Raw genomic sequence first — 19270 nt, 5'->3', positions numbered from 1 at the left:
AAGCTTACTCAAAGTGTAGCTTGGTATAAAGAAATGCCAGCAGATAGTTGCTGCCATTAAAAACAGCAGCAAAAGTCTATTTGCAACTGTAATTTCTTCTGTTGTGTTGATCACTCGCCCATCTTTTTTTTAGAAAGAAAAGTGAGTGGTCTTCATACATTCTGCATGCTTTCCTAACTCTTTCCCACACTTGTTTACTTGATGTAGAGGATGTTATTCCAGACGCTTATGACATCCACAAATCCCTCTGGCTTTGGCACCTCATTTTTCTTCCATATGCTTTACCTTTTTTGAAGGCAATAAGGTTTGACAAAGTGGGGTTGCTATGAAAAATTTCTCAAAAATAACATTAATAATAGCTTTCCCTACATCATCAATATGTACATCTTTTTCCATTTCCTCTGTGAGCTTTACAAAAGAAGTTGAAAAAAAGTTCACAGTCTGCCCTATCAATTAGAAAAAGAGAGTATCTTGACATGGGATTTACTCCTATTTGTGTGAGTTACAAAAAAGGGAAAATGACTGTTATTATAAGGATCATTCCTAAAATTCATAAAATGTACAAAAGAGAAAAGAGATGAACAGAACCAAGATAATGAGCATGAAATGTCCTTGAAGGGTTGTGAAAGTGTGTGTCTTGTCCATTATTGAGGAGACAAAGGCAATGATCTTTAATCATGTACTCAATTTTTCTTTCTCGAAGATTTGTGTCCTCACCAGCCCAGACCAGACTATGACCATTAAGGTCCCTTATTATGAGAAAAGGTTCAGGCAGCTTTCTCTTTGATCTCATCTAAATCTCTTTGATCATTATGATTATTTGGAGGCAAATAAAGAAAACAGACTGAAACCAAGATGCATAAGTTAGTTTGTTTCTATAGTAACAGTTGGAAGGGACGTCATCAATTGAAGTGTCTTTGACAGATAGTTAAGTGAGGTGAGGAGGCCTACATCTCCACTGGCATACTCATCTATCAGATTATCTTTCCTGGTGAAAGAATACCTCTGGAATTTTGCTTGTTGCTCAGGTTAGTTACTTATACTGCTAAACGCACAGGATACGATCAGCATTGATCATATCTTTAATATTAATGAAATTTTGGAGGAAGAGGTTACAATGAGGGGATCATTATCTTTGGTGTTTTCTTTCTGTGCTTTTTTTCATTTTCCGTGGAAGCAGATGTTTCGAGATATAAGTGCCTATTTCACATCCATCTCAGAATCTTTGAGATCTGAACTGATGCCCCCAAACAGGATCTGGAGTCGATAGGGAAAATGATCGACTCCAGCTCTGATTCCTGGAATTTTGAAAACTCTGACTCCCTCATATATATGTAAACATATACACATGTGTTACAGCTTATTTTTTTAAAAATATAAAAGAAGTAATAGATGCTACAGAAAAAAAATTATGGCATAGCAGATCATTTATATTAATTAGCATTTATTATGAAATGGTAAACTGGCATTAGTAATTTCTGAGACATAGTGGAGCTTCAGCAAGATTTCCTTTGATAAAGAACCATACATCTGATTTGAAAAACTTCAGAGCTGAGAATAGTCTTGCCACACTAACTTCAGAAGAAGGAACAGCTGTTACTGTTAGGGCTAATTCTTTTAATTTTTCAGGATAGATGTGTAAAAATAAGTTCTAAAAGAAGTGCCTTGAAAAGGGTGATCGTATTTCTCTTGATTTGAATACTCCAGTTTTTCTGAGAATCATTTCTTCTTACATTCTTAGTGAAAATTCATAAATGGCTTTCTTTGCCTTTTTAATTTGTTTGTTATCCAACAAAACACGGTGTTTTGGATCTACATATATTGAAGCCAGCAAGATCTCATTATCTAGCAAACTATTTTCTCTTTTCTTCAATGAAGAAATGATTCCTTCTGCAATAAACCCTCCATTTCAGAAAGAACAAGCATTGCATTCTTCCATTTTCACCTTCTGTTAATTCTTCAGATAGTAGCTTTTTTGTAGCTATATATCGTGTAGAAAAAACAGTTACCAGTTTTGCAAGACCATTGAATAGTCTTTCTGTTTGTGAAACATTAGGATTAGCTACATCTTCTGAAAAAGTTCCTAATTCTAACAACCTCTTTATAATCAAATATATACTTCGCCATCGCATTGCTTAATCAATAATTGCTCCTTTTCCTGTTCGCCTCCTTAGAATGGCATCACTTTTGGGAGTTCTTGCTGCATGCCTAAATTTAACACTGAGATTCATAGCATGGGTACCATTGAGATGTGTAGCATTTGATGCATTTTGGAGCCATGGGCTCCTTTCTCTTGTTGTAAATTATGCTACAGTAATGCCATCTATGAGATGAAGATGAACTAAATGAATAATGGCAAATATCACATCCATACTCCTGCCTTATATTTATTTATTAATATGTCAATCAAATGGAAAATAACTAAATACCACTAATGTATATAATCAATAAATAAAAATAATAACTTAGTTTATTATTAAATTTTCTTTTCTATTCACTTTAATTTCATTTCAAATTGAAGCTGTCCAACAAAAACTTGCGTTGGAGTCAACGAGTTTTTAGCGACTCCAGCTTCGACTCCTTTTACACAAAATCTTCCTTGACCCCAAAACAGTCAGCACTCAGATTTCTGAGAGTTTTCATAATTTTATTTCTTTGATATTTTCAGAATGATAAGACTTCGGTATTATTACTATTAATGGAATTGATTTTTGAGCTGTCTTTCTTGTAAATTTTAAATTGGTTGTTTATTTTGCTGTTTGATATATGCAAGCCTATTGACTTTACAGCTTTTAATTATGTTGGCATAAGATAAATTTTTATGTGGCTATGCATCTGCTACAAGTTTTCTTATTTCTGCATATGACATATCTCTCGTTACTTTAATCGCCTGCACTTCTCTGATTTCCATTTGAGATGCAGTCTAGAGTATGCTGCAAGTGTACCTCTGCAGTTGGTTCACCAGTGCAATTATCCTATCGTGGCGGTCCACAGAGCATCAAGCACATGTCAATTTGCCATGATGGGACAAAATGCTGGCACTGGAAACATTACAAGAGTCTGGTATGCAAGGTCTTAAAGAGCAGTACAATCACCTGGCTTTCATGGCAGGTTATCAAAAGGTCAGAATTACATATTTTGCGTTCATCAACCAACCATATTTATGCATCTTAATCCACCTAACAGCACACACACTCTGATCGAACAGCCCAGAGACAATTTACTGTTCTGATACTAAGAAGAGGTCAATCTCAGAGATTACGTCAGAGCTTTAATTCAATTATTTATGCTCTGAAACAGTCCTGTCAACTTACCTAAGTTTATTTAACAAATTAAGCTGGAGAAGCAATTTCAATTAAATATATCCAGATGACAGCCTTTCGATGCCCTTTGGTTTACCAATGGAATGTACATAATCATATATTAAAAATTATGACACTTTCGAGAGATTGCCTGATAGATTGTTAATTGCGAAAAATTATGTGGATCTCTATTTTCATGAGCATTTACATTTGTTTTAATCTATTTTGAAATAGATTTTATTTATTTATTTATTTATTTTTTTGTTTTTGTTGTTGTTGTTTGTTTGTTTGTCAGAACATTTATTCATTATATGCACATTTTAAAAAGAAATCAAGCTTCAGACTCAGTACCAACACCCACCACCTCAGAAACCAACAAGGGGACACAGATTTTTGCATCAGAACTTACTGGGTCTATATGCAATCTGAAGCTCCACAGTCAACTTTCCTGAAAACAAGAGCTCCCAAAAGCAACTGACACTAAGGACTTGTGTTCATCCCCAGGAACAGCTAAGTGCCTCCCATTTCAGTCAGAAGCAGGAGCTAAAGCAGTGTGTTAGGAACAATACCTTACCCCTCAAATACGAGGAGCCTCCTTTCCCACCTTACAGGTGGAAATGCATGGCTAATGCACGGTGGTTTTCTCTCTGTGAGAAAATGGAAATAAAGGATGTAAAAATATCTCACTTTGAGCCTCAACCTCAGAAAAAGAAAACCCCCAAAGAAGGAGAAATTGCAAAAGGAACAGATACGGACAGTTGAAAAGGAAAGATCACTGACGCTCCAAGATCGTAAGCCCCGTCTCACCAAGAGGGTAATCTTTGGAGGGCTAGGATACCTATGGGTTGCCACACCCATACTCATAAACAGTGAGCCCCTGAGGTCCTTCGCTAACATGAACAGCCAATAATAAGTATGTGTTTTATACGCACTAATAACTGCTGATTCTGTAATCAAAGTTCTGACCACTTTTTAACATTCAATATTAAACATGGACTTCTCTTCACCCTACTAGAGCATACTAAATTTAAATAAGTATAATTTTACTTTAGTGAACTATTTACACCACAAAACAAAAGAGGATTTGAAAGCAATATTTATGGGAGTTCAAATATATGGAGAATTAAAGTTTATGTCAATTGATATTTTTATTTACTCCAAATTACTCAGAAAATAAACAAAATAAAACATACCTGGGGGATTCCCGTCTCTCCACTGACATCGGCTAATGTCTGAAGAAAATTAACCATTGAACCGGCTGATATTACATGACAATTTACTAGATCTGCAAGAAATCTTACCTAATGAAAAGATAAAGTTTAAATACAGCAAATTAATAATTTATAACTATTATTGTTTAGTGTCATATTCATCTCAATAAAATATTACATATTGAATGCATGTGTTACCAAATAATAAAAATCTGATGAAATAAAATTACAGAACAAATAAAGCAATAGCTACACAAGCAAAAGAACAAACTTACAGTTACACGAGCATCTTCAAAATATCTTGATTTCAAAGATTCTCGAAGGCTTTTTACAAGCAGTTCCACAAACTGAAACATTAACAAATAGAATTTCAAAGTATTAAAATACAAAATATGCTAATAATAAAATTAAAAAGTCATCAAGAAAATATACATTAACAGTGAGGATTTTTATTGATGTTAAGTAGAAAAATACTAAGAAAAAAGCAGAAAAGCAGGTTCAGAAACTTTTCCAAGAAAATTAAATAACAAATGAACATTTTAAATGAAAATCATGTCAAGTTCAGAGTTTACAAAGAGTCATACAGAGTTTAAGAAATTAAAGTCCACTTATCATTATTAAATTCAATTACAATTATCATTATTAGTTTGCTATCAGAAAAGATTTGACCTTAGAAAGACTGAAAAGAAGAGATTTTTTAATTTCATTACACAAAATTATGGTGTAATACAAAATATAATTTACTTTAAGAAGAGTCCAAAATTTTATTTAGATTATATATTTTTAACTCTCTCAGTGTTATGGATGTAAAATTCTGCATTCATTACAAACAAAAAATTTTGCTAGCTTTTAATGTATCCAATTTCAAGTTGGATCTATATTGTAAGAAGTCATTTTTCAACTATAATCAATAAAGACAATTTGAAGAAGTTTGAAATTTAAAGGCTAAACCCGTAATGTTCAGAGAGTTAAAGAGTTAATACACATTTATTAACTCTACAGAAAAAGATGTAATATTTAAGTTCGTTTAAGGACACAACTAGCAACTGATATTTTTAAAGTGAATCATATTTTCTTCTGTAAAGTTCTTAATTTAAATTACCTTAGTGAAAATTTTCAATTCTGTTGCATTGTATCAAAATTTTGTCATACGGCAATAACAGAGGAAAGACCACACTTCAGAAGCCTAGAGATTTAATGTTTTATGTATTTTGTATTGCTTGTGTTCTTCTCTTCATCTAGCAATAAATTACTATTACATGCTTCAAATAGCACTGATAGTCTGATTGCATATTATCTTTAACTGTGTTGTAAGATCTAATGCATTCGAAATTTACATTTATTTATTTTCGGATTTTCAGATTTAAACATGGAAATTAACAGATTTCTATAATGGCACTAACTACGTGCTCTCTAACTGTATTAAATTTCTTCTATATGTATTAAATAATTTTTATAGATAGTGAATGAATTGCCGATTGATCTTTTAGTGTAGCCAATTTCACTTTTATGAATGCTTATAACATTTGGTAACAAATCACACTTATTTAAGCCTGAATTGCATCAACATTTTCATTTTCTCTTGCCAAGGCCACTACAGAGGACAAGTACTGAAATTTCTGTGACTTTTTCCATTTATCACTAACAAATAAGCCATGTAAAATGTGCTGTTTTATAATATATAATAATTTTAATAGATGATTTAGTAAAAGGTCAGTTCAGTAAAACGATTTTTAAGTATTAGATTAAAATTATTCTTCACTAATCCATCTTATCTCCCGATGCAGGAATATTACACTATATTTGATACTTTTCCATTATGCACCTGCCCCGCTTTTTGATGCCTGTCAAAGAGAATCTAAGTGCTCACAAGACTTAAACCACTACATTATCTTTGCATGCGTGTGTGTGTGTGTGTGCGCTTAACATATTGCCATCCGTTAATTATGCTTATAACTCTCGAAAATGTTTACAATTAAAAAAAAACCACCAAAATGCATTGCAGTATAAATGCAAAAAGTAAGACAGGTGCATTAAAGTTCTCAGATCAATGCACAATATAAATCATGCAACAGCCAATACAGAAAAGATTTTTAAGATAAAGAAAGTATAGGAAAGTGTCATTTAGGACCAAATTTTTTTCAATTTACTACGATATACGCTGATCCATTTATTCCACAAGTAAATAATAAAACTAAAGGAAATTACAAGTTTTGCAAAAATCTTAAACAGATCTTAGAATTTTTTTTTTAAATAACAAAATTATTTAACTGAATATATGAAATAAATTACTTAGGAAGCTGTAAAAACATGAACATAGCTACTATATGCTAAATACCAACAAAAACTTTAATAAAAGTAGCTTTTTTAACTTTTTAAGACAACCTTCTAATTTTTTAATCAGTTCGCAATAAACTTGTATGATCTGCATGCATTACCTTGAGGTTTATCATACATAAAAAAGTGCTTACCTCACCCCCAAAATTATAATTTCTCACATTCAGAAGGCCAACTAATGTAGTATAAATTGATGTCTTTTCTGGTAACCTTGTCACACTACAAAAACAAACAGTTAAGATTGATTGTAATACAAAGATAATCATTAATTTTGAATGGTAAGAACTACTGTTAATTTTGCATGGTATTTTTAAGTACACCTACAAACACAGTCCAATAATATATACCGGAAAAAAATTATACTTCTGGCATATTCCTAAATCTATTGCTAAAAGAAATTTCCTATGACAATTTGCAGTCTATCCTGCACCGCAATTTTTCATATTGCAAGAAATTCAGCAAAGTTACAGATTTTTATATGATAAGGAAAACATATCTACAGATTAACATATAATCTATATAAATATAACACATATACTGCATATATCATGATCTTCATAGCAAAGGCATAAATCTCCAAAATTCATGTGTAAGAATAGTCCCCATACAGAAAAAACTAGAAAAATATTTGTTCTGCTTTAGTAAGTCAAATACATATTGTTTTTCTTATTTTTATGCATGTACTAATATATGTATGTTACACACAAAAAGCATAATTCTCCCCCTCTTCCATTTCGATAAGACTTTAATTTAGAACTGTAAAAACAGATACCTTTACTTCATTTCAAAATTACATTAAAAAACAAAAACGTGTTTTTTAATCTAATATAAAACTAACTACAAATCTCTAAAGCTTATATCAAAGTGATACTAATTTGGAATTACAAATAATGAAGCACTTTTTAGACATATTTTTAACACAGAATGTAAAGAAATTTTGGTACTTTTCCGTTTCACCGGCGCAAATCTCGCCATTTCCCTTTCTCCGGCGCAAATCTCGCCAAGCAGACCTTATTGGCGACAACACACAGTATACACATAAAAAAAAAATGTTAAGAAATGTTAATTCTAAGAATTTTAAATATTTTTTTTATTTATTATTTTGGAGGCATAAATATTTTAATATCGTTTAGAATTTTTTCAAATGGGTCTTTTGTGTCCTTTCGTCACATAAATTCGGCGAGGTAACTTTCCAGATGATGCCGAGCAGTTCCTCTGTGTTTCTTATTCCGCCATTTTGCACTTCCCCATAGTCTTTCAATTTTTTGCGTGTGCGTTCCAGTTTCCGGATCTACAAAATTGTATTTATAGTTCACTTTGAAATGTTCGAAACTTTCCTCTTCCAGTTTTTCAGTGCAATATGATTTCCATGGATCGGAATATATTGTAGTTCCTTTTTCGATGTTTTCATTTATTGCCTCTAATATAATACTCATGGATCGGTTTGGCACCATCACAAGGAAACATCCGTTTGTTTCACGACAAACTCCACCAAAGATCCACTGTTGTGGTAAAATCCGTCCCGCGTTGTTTTTGCGCTTCGTGAACGCACTTTCATCCACTTCAACGATCATACCAGGTCCTCCTATTTTGCGTTGTCGACGTTTAAGTAAAGAATCCACACAAACCTCTCGCATGTAGTTATTCCAATCCACAACTGTTCCGTGACTGATTTCCAACTGCTTTTCACACCATTTAACTGAATTTAATTCTTCACTCCAACCATAAATGAATCTTAAACACTTCAAGAAACTCAATCTCGATGATTCAAACCATGTGCCTTTCCGTATACTTCTTTTACTGCGGCAAGTTGAAAGGTTGCAACGCCATTGAATTTCGTCACCGAAATATAATTTCCTTTCATGATTATTTTCACAAATAGCAATGTTAGGCAAAACGCCTTTCGCTTGAAAGAATCTGACGGATTCTTCCTCTGTCCTGGGCAAATCCCAAATTTTCATTGGTTTTTCATCCATTTTTGACATATTTGTAAAAGACATTAATTTAAGAATTTAAAGACATTAAATTAAAGATTTACTATGCTTTCATGGTATAACCTCTTGATTCGCAGGTTAATATCACATGATCCCAAACGATCTCATCTCACGTAAAATACGCTACAAAAATCTGATTCTCTCAGGAATTATCTACATTAATTTCAAGTTAAATCTCAGTATGGAATACGAGTTTAAATGCAAGAATTATTTCAATATTATAATTTAAAAAATTCTATGTAACTGTATGCCAATATTGAAAAAAAAAAAGGTAAATCTGATAATAAATCTCAGCAACTTGTTTTGAAAAAGTGCCGTGAAAGGTTATCAGCGAAGATATTCGCTTTGGCATAAGTTCTACCATTTTCGGCGACTTTATCGCTTGTGCCGGCGGAATGGGAAATTGCGCCAGCCAAACGGAAAAGTACCGAAATTTTCTATTTCCTTGATATGCTCAGTTCTTCACTCTTCTCTCTCATATATCTGCGTGGAGAGTAAATTACACAAAGAAAAATCTATAATATCAGTCTCCTAAGCATAAAGCATCTAAACAATTTGTTATAATAAACGGTACTATTCTGTTTTGAGGATTCTAAAAAATTGATGGGAAAATGTATGCGCAAAAGCACCAAATCTAGGAAACGCGCCCATTTAATAGCGCACCAAATCTAGCATACATGCCGATTTCAAATTGCATAAGTTTAGATAGTTCTATATTTCTTAAAATGCCACTGAAATACAAACTGAAATACAATAGTTTAATTTTTAAATCCTTTTTTGATAACGCTGTGGATTTAACAATTTGGGAATTGCCCAGTGACGAAAAGTCTGCAACAGAATTTTTTCAAAGAAAAGGCATCATTCATTATAAAAACTTATGTTTGAACAACCAACGAGATGAAATAATGCTTTAGCGATAACTCGGTAGCGAAATAGCGATGCAGGAATCCACTCAGTTATGTTTAGACTTTTATATAAATTATAATAATGATCTGAAATACGTAGTTTTTACTCTTATGCTTCCATTCAGTTATGTTTATCCTTTTTTATATAAATTATAATAATAATAAAGTATTACATGAAATTAACCTTTTATTTAATTAACTTATTTAAAACAATAATCTTAGATAGTTTTACTATTATACTTCCTGTCTTGAGTTAGGGTTACCGCAATTATTCTTGGCAGCACTGGCATCAAAAATAGTTTGGCAATTTTTTTACGGTCCTCAAAATGGAATAATACCCAATAAACTTTAATGAAATTTACTGTTTTAGTTTTGCTATACTTTTCAAGATGTGAAAGCATTACTGGACATCTTCAAATAAAACTAATTACTTTCTAATTGACTTAAATTTAGTAATTGACATACATATTACATTTTCTTGAAAGCCATTTAAATGACTAAACAGGTATACTATAATAACGTTTATGCTTTTTAACTCTAATAAAATTTTATGTTTAACCAACACTTAGGTACTAATGCAACCACCTTGGTACAATTTGGCGATTTTTTACTTATTTTTCATAAGCAAAATTTGCTTTCTGGGGCAAGGTGGTGCTTTTCCAGTCTTTTCTTGTGTTTTTTAGAAAGATTCCCAAAGTATCAATAATTATCAGAAGTCAAACATGATCAACATATGAAAAGAAAATATACTTCAACAATTTAAAATACAAATTTGAATTATTAAATATAGATTATGTGATACATTAAAAATTAATTCTTCAAATCTTTCTGTAATTATTTTGCACCTTCTTCAAAACACAGGATCTATTTTCACTTGAAAACCTCAGAGAACTCTGAAGACTCGATTTTATGCAACCCTTGGCAACAGCAGCTATCTAGGAAACACATCTGCTCCTTGTTCCCTTTAATAAATATTCAGCAAAATTCCATACTCCTGCCAAAATTTTACTTATTCTTCCATTACTTGCCAGTTTCACAAGATCATATTTTAAAACTAAGTTTAAGGCAAAACATATCACAATTTGTTTATAAAAACTGCTGGAGCTTGGAATGCAACAAAAAAGAATGCATATGAAAATGGTGACATTGTTTGATTAACGACTATTATGAGCATAGTTGCCGGAAGAATGGTTATGCACATGGTTCCAGAGTTTAACACATTCTGAAAATTTGGTATTTTCTACTAAGGTGGTTGCATCAATACATAAGTATTGTTTAACCTTGGAATCAAATTAAAAAAGTGGGAATTATTTCTTCAGATGAATTTTTTATAAGTATATTGAATTAACTTCAATTTCATTTTCATAAACAATATAACAACACTTCACATTGTATTTCCATATTATGTTACATATATGAACTAGCATAATTATATTAAGTGAACATCTATATTCTGTAAAGCATATATTTGAAATAACACTCAAAGAGTTCAGTATTCTAAAGCTATAGAGACAGCATTTTGGATATTTTAAAATTCATCATCTATTAGTTACTATACAAGAAGCAGAAAGACTGGGGATAAAATAACAGAATATTTTTTTTTATATTTTTGCTTTGGATTATTACAATTCATTCATTACATGTTTGGTTCTGAGAAGAAAGATATTGAAATCTTCATCAATCAATATTGATCTGTATTGAAAATTAATACTCGCCAGAAATGAGTGTCTAAAATGCCTCAGGCTTCTGATTTCCAGAAAGAAAAACCTCACTAATCATTCAATGATCAGCCTCGGAGCAAAACAAAAGCCATTTCACTGTTTGACTCTAAAGAATAGTTATTTTTTTATTACTCGCATAAACAGAAAATATTTTTTCACAAACATATACTTCATACAAAGTGTCTGTTCCCAGAGATATAAGCATCCTGGTATCTTCCTTTGATAGCTTCTACAGGCTTTTGCTAAAGATGACTTGCTGACGAAGGTTTGGTAACTTTTTATGATGGCTTTTGCTAAAGGCTTCCATAATTTAATAAATATTTAGAATATTCAAATCCTTAACATCAACTCCTGAAATTTCTTATGACTCCTAATTTTCTGAAGCAAACTCAGTGGTTATGGTCTTCAAACAAGCAATCTAGCGAATACCTATTCATGATTGCCTTTGCTCAACAGTTCATGAAAAAAATGGCATAATACACATTAATGTTTAAAAACTAGAATAATTAAGCAGCATTTGAGTATCCTTTGTGATAATATTCATATGAAGAAATATGAACATGTGCAAAAGACATTTCCTGTAACTGATGGAAATAAAAAGGCCCTCCACTTAAGGAAAGCTGAGTAAATTGTTATAAACTAGTATTCCGGCGATGCAGTATAGAGCCGATCTTTTGTCCATATCAAATTAAATATACTTACTGCATTCATAAAGAACTTTAATCAGAAAATAATACATAATAAAAATTTGTCTTTATTCAAGACTTCGAATATGTGAACTACTCCTGAACAGCCCGTTTCTATTCTCTCCACACTTCTACAAAAATGTTTCCTTAAGGTTGCCATATTTATCGGCAGCAAAGCATGCTTCTTATCACTATTACCACACAGTTTCTCAGATGGCAACTCAAAGTAACAACATCAAATTATCAAATATTTCAGAGGAATCATACTGTCAAGGTCCCTGCCCCTAATAAGAAAATTAGGATATAAAATTAAAAGAGATCAAAATGTGATTCAAGATAGAAAAACGTTATAATGCACATACATAAAAATGAAATAGCAATAAATATGTTACAAAGCAAATTTTTAAATTGTAATATAAGAAGCGGTACATACATAGTAATGCAACCACCTTGACATTCTTTGGTGATTTTTTACTGAAGAAAAGGTAAAGTTATTTATCGAAGAAAGGTAAAAGTTGATGGTTTTCACATCCTTTTTTTTTTTTTTAGAAAAATTTTCAAACTATCAATATTTATCAAAGTCGGTAACCATAATCAACATATGAAAACAAAACATACTTTAGTAATTTAAAATACAAATCGGAATCATTAAATTAGGATTACCAGATATATATTTAAAAAAATAAAACACATTCCCTTTTTTTTGGGGGGGGGCGCTGTTCTTCTTCTGAAGTACTCAGTGATCTGTTTTTGCTTAGAAAACAAAACAGAATTGCAGTGCTTGGCTTCATGCAAAACTTCGGCAACAGTGCTGCTTAGGAAATGCATTTCCTCATGTTTCTGTTCAGAAAATTTTCAGCAATTCTGTATTCCTGCAGAAATGTTACTGAATCTTCCATAGCTAGCATATTCCATAAGCTCATATTTTAATATAATAGGCAAAAAATATCACGATTTGTTTATAAAAATCACTGGAACTTGGAATACACCAAAAAAGAATGCATACAAAAACGGTGGCACTCCTTGACTGAAGGACATGGTTACCAGAGTTATGAACATATTAACATTAATTATGAACATGGTTACCAGAGTTTGGTACATTCTGAAAATGCTTTTGACTCTCTCAGGAAAAGGTTCAATTCCATTTTTACCTAAGAAATCAAGAGATGTTTGATCAAAGGTGCATTTTGAAGCATTTATTCAAAATACACATTCCCAAAGTTTTGACAGTGCTGGATTTACATATAAGCTGCACAAACTATAGTATAGGCCCCCACTTCAAGATCTCATCAAATCTAAATCCGGTCCTGAGTTTTGAAAATAAGACTTTCAAATGACTGTAGTGTTCCTTGGAATTTTTGGAGGCTATGCCCAAGTCATGGACAAAAGCATAAACACCTTCTAAATCTTATGTTACTTTGTCTATAAAACATTGTAAAGTTGTAGATGCATAAGCCAAATTGCATACAAGTACTTCCAAATAAACTGAATGGCATATGTATGGCTGTTTCATTAATACCACTGGGATTGATAGGTATCTGATGGTATGCTTTAATAAAGTCAATATTACTAACAATTTTAGCACTGTGCAATGCAGCAGTTAAATTGTCTTTCTGTGAATAGGGTATTTATATTTTATTATTTGGGCATTTAGCATGCGTCAATCTCTTACAGGTCCTAATTTTCCTTTTTGAAAACATGCAAATGGGAAGGCATTTTGCTTCTCTAAGGTCTCAAATGCTCCAACTCCATCATAATTTGAAATTCTTGTTTTGCTATTTTTAAGCTATCTGAAGCTAGCCGATGAGGAGTAACCACAGGTGGAGTCTTAGTTACAATGTAATGAAAAATGTGTTTAACAGGTTGCCTAGGATCTGGTAATTTAGTAACAGAAGGAAATTCTTTTAGAATTTTGTGATATTATGTATCACCAAAAACAATTTTTATTGAATAAATGTTTGCATTTTTCACAAAGTCTACAGTTTGAAACTGCATTTTTAAAGCTTTGAAACACTTGTGTCAAAGATCAAGCACCAATTCATAGAAATGAAGGAAATCTGCTCCAAGAATGGGTATACTAACATTTGCTATAAGAAAGGTCCAAGTAAACTGTTACCTTAACTTGAAATCTAAAGAAAGTACCTTTTTGGCTATAAACATGAATAGCTGAAAAATTAGCAGTAAAAATAGCTTTTTAGGGAAAATTGTTTATAGGAAATAAGGACACATCAGAGCTGGCATGGACCCAGAATGAGACATTTGTTCTCTGGTCATAAACGAACAGGCAATGTGAAATTTCAGGCAAAGAATGAGTCATCTCTATTCTTTGCTGGTTTCGTTTCCCTGCCATGAACAAGGTTTGGTACACTTCTCTATATTTTTTCAAAAACACCTATAATATCAAGAAATAGCATCATTCCTCTTTTGGAGCACCTTCTTTCATTATTGTAATCTCCACCAGTTGGCAAGCAATACAATCAATATGGGCAAAATACAATCAATATGCTCAATAATACAATCAAAAAATGGAAATACAATCAATATGCTTGTTTAATTTTTCCATTTCTTTAAACAATTTGTTCTCAAAAGACTGACTGGCTGTGCGAGGAATACCGCAAGTCTCTGGGATTGGATTTACTTCTAAGATTCGGTCAGCAATTTTTGCAGCTTTGTCTATAGTTAAACCAAGAACCACTTTGCAAATGGACTGGATTTTCAAAGGCAAACACAAAAAGAATAATTCTAAGATATAGTTATCAGGAACACATAAGGATTCTGCTCAACATTTCACATTCCTAAGTAAATCAAAAGGTTTTTATGAGCCCAATTCCTCCCCAGATAATAAATGACAGATTTCTTGGTTGGAAGATTCTGCCAATCAGTTTATTAACTCAGTTTTCAGCTTTGTATAATATCAGTAGGGGCTGTTTTCATACGTACTAAGATGTAGTATCTCGAGGAAGAATAGAAACTACATAATTATATTTGGTTATTGATTCTGAGATAGGTTTGGAGGTGGCAAAAGCAAATGTACTTTCTCCCATTATAAACCATCATTTGATCAGTTGTAAAACAGAATTTAGCCGGCATTGCACATCAGACATTGTGCAAGGTTTAAGCCAAAATAAAAATCTAACCAAAAAAAAGCAAAATATGATTGTTAAATAAAAATCAAAACTATGAAATAATCTATAATTAGTACTCATCTTAGATATGGAGGATGAAAGTAAATGCAATCCACAGCTTTTGGTTCAGAAATCTTAAAAAAGATGGCGTGCCATCAAAAACGAAAGTGCTTAGGAACCTTTCAAAAGACCTGATGAAGTCCTGAACTCAGCATTACGTTACAGTGCCAATCTTCGTTGTCCATATCACATTAAATATCCTCATTGCATTCATCAAAACCTTTAATCAGAACAGTATGCACAATAAAAATGTGTCTTTATTTCAAGACTTCAAATATGTGTACTAAATATGTGTACAGCAATTCCACTTCAAATATGTGTACTAAATATGTGTACAGCAATTCCACTCCTTGACAACTAGTCTCTGTTCTATAAAAACTCCTTAGTAGTTATATTTATCATCAGCAAAGCGGGTGCAAAGTGTGCTTCTCCCATCAAAAATTGGCCTAGTCATGTTTGCAAATGCACTAGCATAATGCTAGGGCTGAAAATGTCTTTGTTTTTATATCATTTGACTTGAATTTAACAGCGCTGGTTTAAATAAAAAAAATTTTATTATTTTGTTCCTGTTCTGGAAAAAAAAAATTTTTTTTTTTTTCTACTATATCTATTTCTATAAAAATTCAGTTCATCTCATTACTTCCTTAATGCTTTCAATTAGTTTTTCATGTTTACAAATTTGGTGTAAAAGCAAAATTTTATCATTGCATGAATTATTATTCATAAAATATACATTTTACAACATGTATCTTACCATTCTCCAAGAATTCTCATTATTTTTGTTTTGTAAGTTGGCAGATCTGCTTCTAACACTCCAGCTAACCCTTCTAAATTACTCTCTAAGGATGATGTACTCTGAAAACAACATATGAATTAATATTTCTTATAAAAATTATATGTGCTCATATTTAAAATGCAATGAAAATTATCATTAATTTAATATATAAAATTTAAGAATTCACTTGAAAAATATGAAATTATGCTACTTCAACTACTGGAAATTATGCATCACCTGCAGTATGAAACAAACATGGTCTGGTTTCCAGATGCTCCATTTAAAGCTTATGAGTTCAGATGCTGATTAAATGTCTTAGATAACATATACTAAAATTCTCAGGAATACTGAGTGATTTTTGTTTACTGTGTTCTAAGTGATTCCACAAACCAAAATCACAGGGTTTTTATGTCTACAAATCTGGACGGTCAATCATGCTGAAAATTGCAGCCTAGCATTCAGTTCCTTCCAAAATGTGAGAGTAGGTTATTTGCAAGAAATGCAACAAGTAATGTAGCTACATCCTATATGAATGTCACAAGCTCCAATGTTTGCTCAAGAAAAATTGTATTTCACAGTAAAAAAGCATAATGTTGATCAAACTCAAAAGAAAAACCCTTTTAGGATTCTCAGCTATAATAATCTTGAAAACAGTACATAACAAAATTCTTAAAATAAAAAATTCAAATAATAAAATCCCAATTTTATGCCCTTTACAGCCTAGCATTCAGTTTCTTCCAAAATGTGACAGTAAGTTATATTTGCAAGAAATGCAACAAGTAATGTAGCTACATCCTATATGAATGTCACAAGCTCCAATGTTTGGTCAAGAAAAATTTTATTTCACAGTAAAAAAGCATAATGTTGATCAAACTCAAAAGAAAAGCCCTTTTAGGATTCTCAGCTATAATACAATCTTGAAATCAGTACATAACAAAATTCTTAAAATAAAAAATCCAAATAATAAAATCCCAATTTTATGCCCTTTAATGCTGTGTTACTTTACAATGTAAATTCACTAAAACTGAAAATTAATAAAATGTTTACAAATGATTTTTGAAGCATATTTACAAAGTAAAAACCAGTGGAGAAAATTTTCATATCTTTTCTGTTACAGCTGTTACACTCAAGTACTTTTACCAACTTCTTAATATATAGCAGTCTATTTTCCTTTCCCTTCCAATGTACAGGAGTGGAAAGAAAGTTGCATCATTCCTACCTTTTCACATTGTACATGAGTGGAAAAAAAAAATCACATAGTTTCGACTTTCAAATAATTTTAATGCCTAAACGACATTTGATGTTATTATTGCTTTCAACAAATATACCAAATTTCAAAACGTGAAATATATAAATTCACATATATCTTTGGAAATTTTGAATAAAAAACTAATTTTTTGCAAGTATGCTTAGAAATACATCTACTTTAAAATCATGGCAAAAAATTTATAGGTTACATTCAAAAGTTTTTTTGAAAAATTTATAAAAATTATTTGAAAAAATAAATTTTAAAAATAAATCCGGAACTACTCTGATATGCGCCCTCAAGTCGCCAAATTTCTCGCCAAATATTTTTGGCGAGAAACTTCACGCTGCCATATTACTATCTAAATTTTTTGTCTACATCTTGAACTTTTAGCCTAAAATGTCTCCAAAAACGCGGTTTTCGCACATGCAAAATCTACGTTTTGAACACACAATTTAGCTAAAAATCCGAAACAAAAACAAAAAATTTAGATAGCAAAAATGTAAAGTTTCTAACCAAAAATATTTGACAAGAATCCATGTACACAGCGACATGTTTTAACTTAAAAAAACATCTACGAATTGCACAATGTAGGCAACGAACGAATCTACAAACTAAGCAGACATCGCTTTAATAAATTAACATAACAACAATAAATTTAAAGAATACCATGTACACAGCATCCTGTTTAAACTTTAAAAAAATTCTACAAATTGCACAATTTAGGCAAGGAAGGAATCTACGATCTTCACACTCCTCGCTTTAATAAAATAACATAACAACAATAAATTTCAAATAATACCATGTACACAGCGTTCTGTTTCAACTTTAAAAAACATCTACGAATTGTACAGTCTAGACGATAAACAACAAAATAAACTAAAATAACTTTCAAACAATTTAAAAAAAACAACAATAACGACAGAAATTCATACTAAAGAACCAATGAACATAACATTTTACAAAATAAGAACAAGGATAAAATAAAATGCACTTACCATGAATTAATGCGTTTTCGAATAGCAGAAATATAAATTTCATACCGCCACGTAATCACTATCGTATTTACATGACAGCCAGACACACTATCCAGAAAATTTATACCATGGTTCACAAATAAATAGAATCACAAATCCCTACTTCTATCATGCACTGCCATTAAAAATAATCTCCCAGACCTTCTTTCGGCACTTCTAAATACCCACTACCCCTCAACAGGATAGCCACAATCATATTTCCTTTTGCCGAACTTCAATTCAACAACTACCATTTTATCTTTCCCTCCCATCTTCTCAGACACAGAGGTGAACCAACGAGCTCCAATGAAAGATTTTTCAACGTCAACAGGGTTGCCATAGAACACGCAATCGCGCCAAAAACCAGCGCAGAACACATATCGCCACATTTGGTGAAATTAGGGCGTATATTAGAGTTGTACCATAAATCCTAAAAAAAATGGCCGAATTTTATTTGGAATGAATCTAAATTTCGAAATGTGAAAGAAAGAATCAAAAAGTTTAACAAAAAAAGAGAGAATAATAAATACAGTACAAAGTCCGAAATTGTAGAGACTTCAGCGATTCCAGATATTAGATCATCAATTTAAATCTGGTAAGATGGCATGCAGAAATTATACAATTAAAAACATGAAATCGTAATTCATCAAATAAAGAACAATTATGATTTAAAGAGTATCAAAATTTACAAAAAAAAAGCTTAATATTTATTTGTTTACTTTATTAATCATTTCTTTCAATGTAAGTTGTTTAAGTTGCTTCCACAAAAAATTCAAAAAGTTCCTTTTCCTTTTTTCTTATGTCATACACAGTTGACTTTCCAATGCCATACTTCTTGCATAATTTTGAGACGGATATGCCTTTATCCATTTTTTGCAGCAATTCCACTTTT

At 31.5% G+C, this 19270-nt stretch overlaps 1 protein-coding gene across 2 annotated transcripts in view; it reads right to left on the bottom strand.

Annotated features, from left to right (window-relative positions):
- The window catches only part of Cbp80 (Nuclear cap-binding protein subunit 1), a 127291-nt gene that overhangs the window by 90887 nt on the left and 17134 nt on the right, over window positions 1-19270 (bottom strand). For both annotated transcript variants that reach the window (XM_085816755.1, XM_085816756.1), the window contains exons 3-6: window positions 16096-16196; window positions 6985-7069; window positions 4789-4860; window positions 4496-4603 (exon numbers count right to left, since the gene is read on the bottom strand). In XM_085816755.1, coding sequence (XP_085672881.1) covers window positions 4496-4603; window positions 4789-4860; window positions 6985-7069; window positions 16096-16196 — 366 coding nt within the window. The remainder of the gene's footprint in view (window positions 1-4495; window positions 4604-4788; window positions 4861-6984; window positions 7070-16095; window positions 16197-19270) is intronic.

This window comes from Stegodyphus dumicola, chromosome 5, assembly GCF_044657685.1.
Source record: "Stegodyphus dumicola isolate Sdum_Otavi_A_Nest chromosome 5, ASM4465768v1".
Taxonomy (NCBI): Eukaryota; Metazoa; Arthropoda; class Arachnida; order Araneae; family Eresidae; genus Stegodyphus; species Stegodyphus dumicola.
Note: the sequence above shows the minus strand (reverse complement) of the source record. Positions and strands in the feature narration are given on the sequence as shown.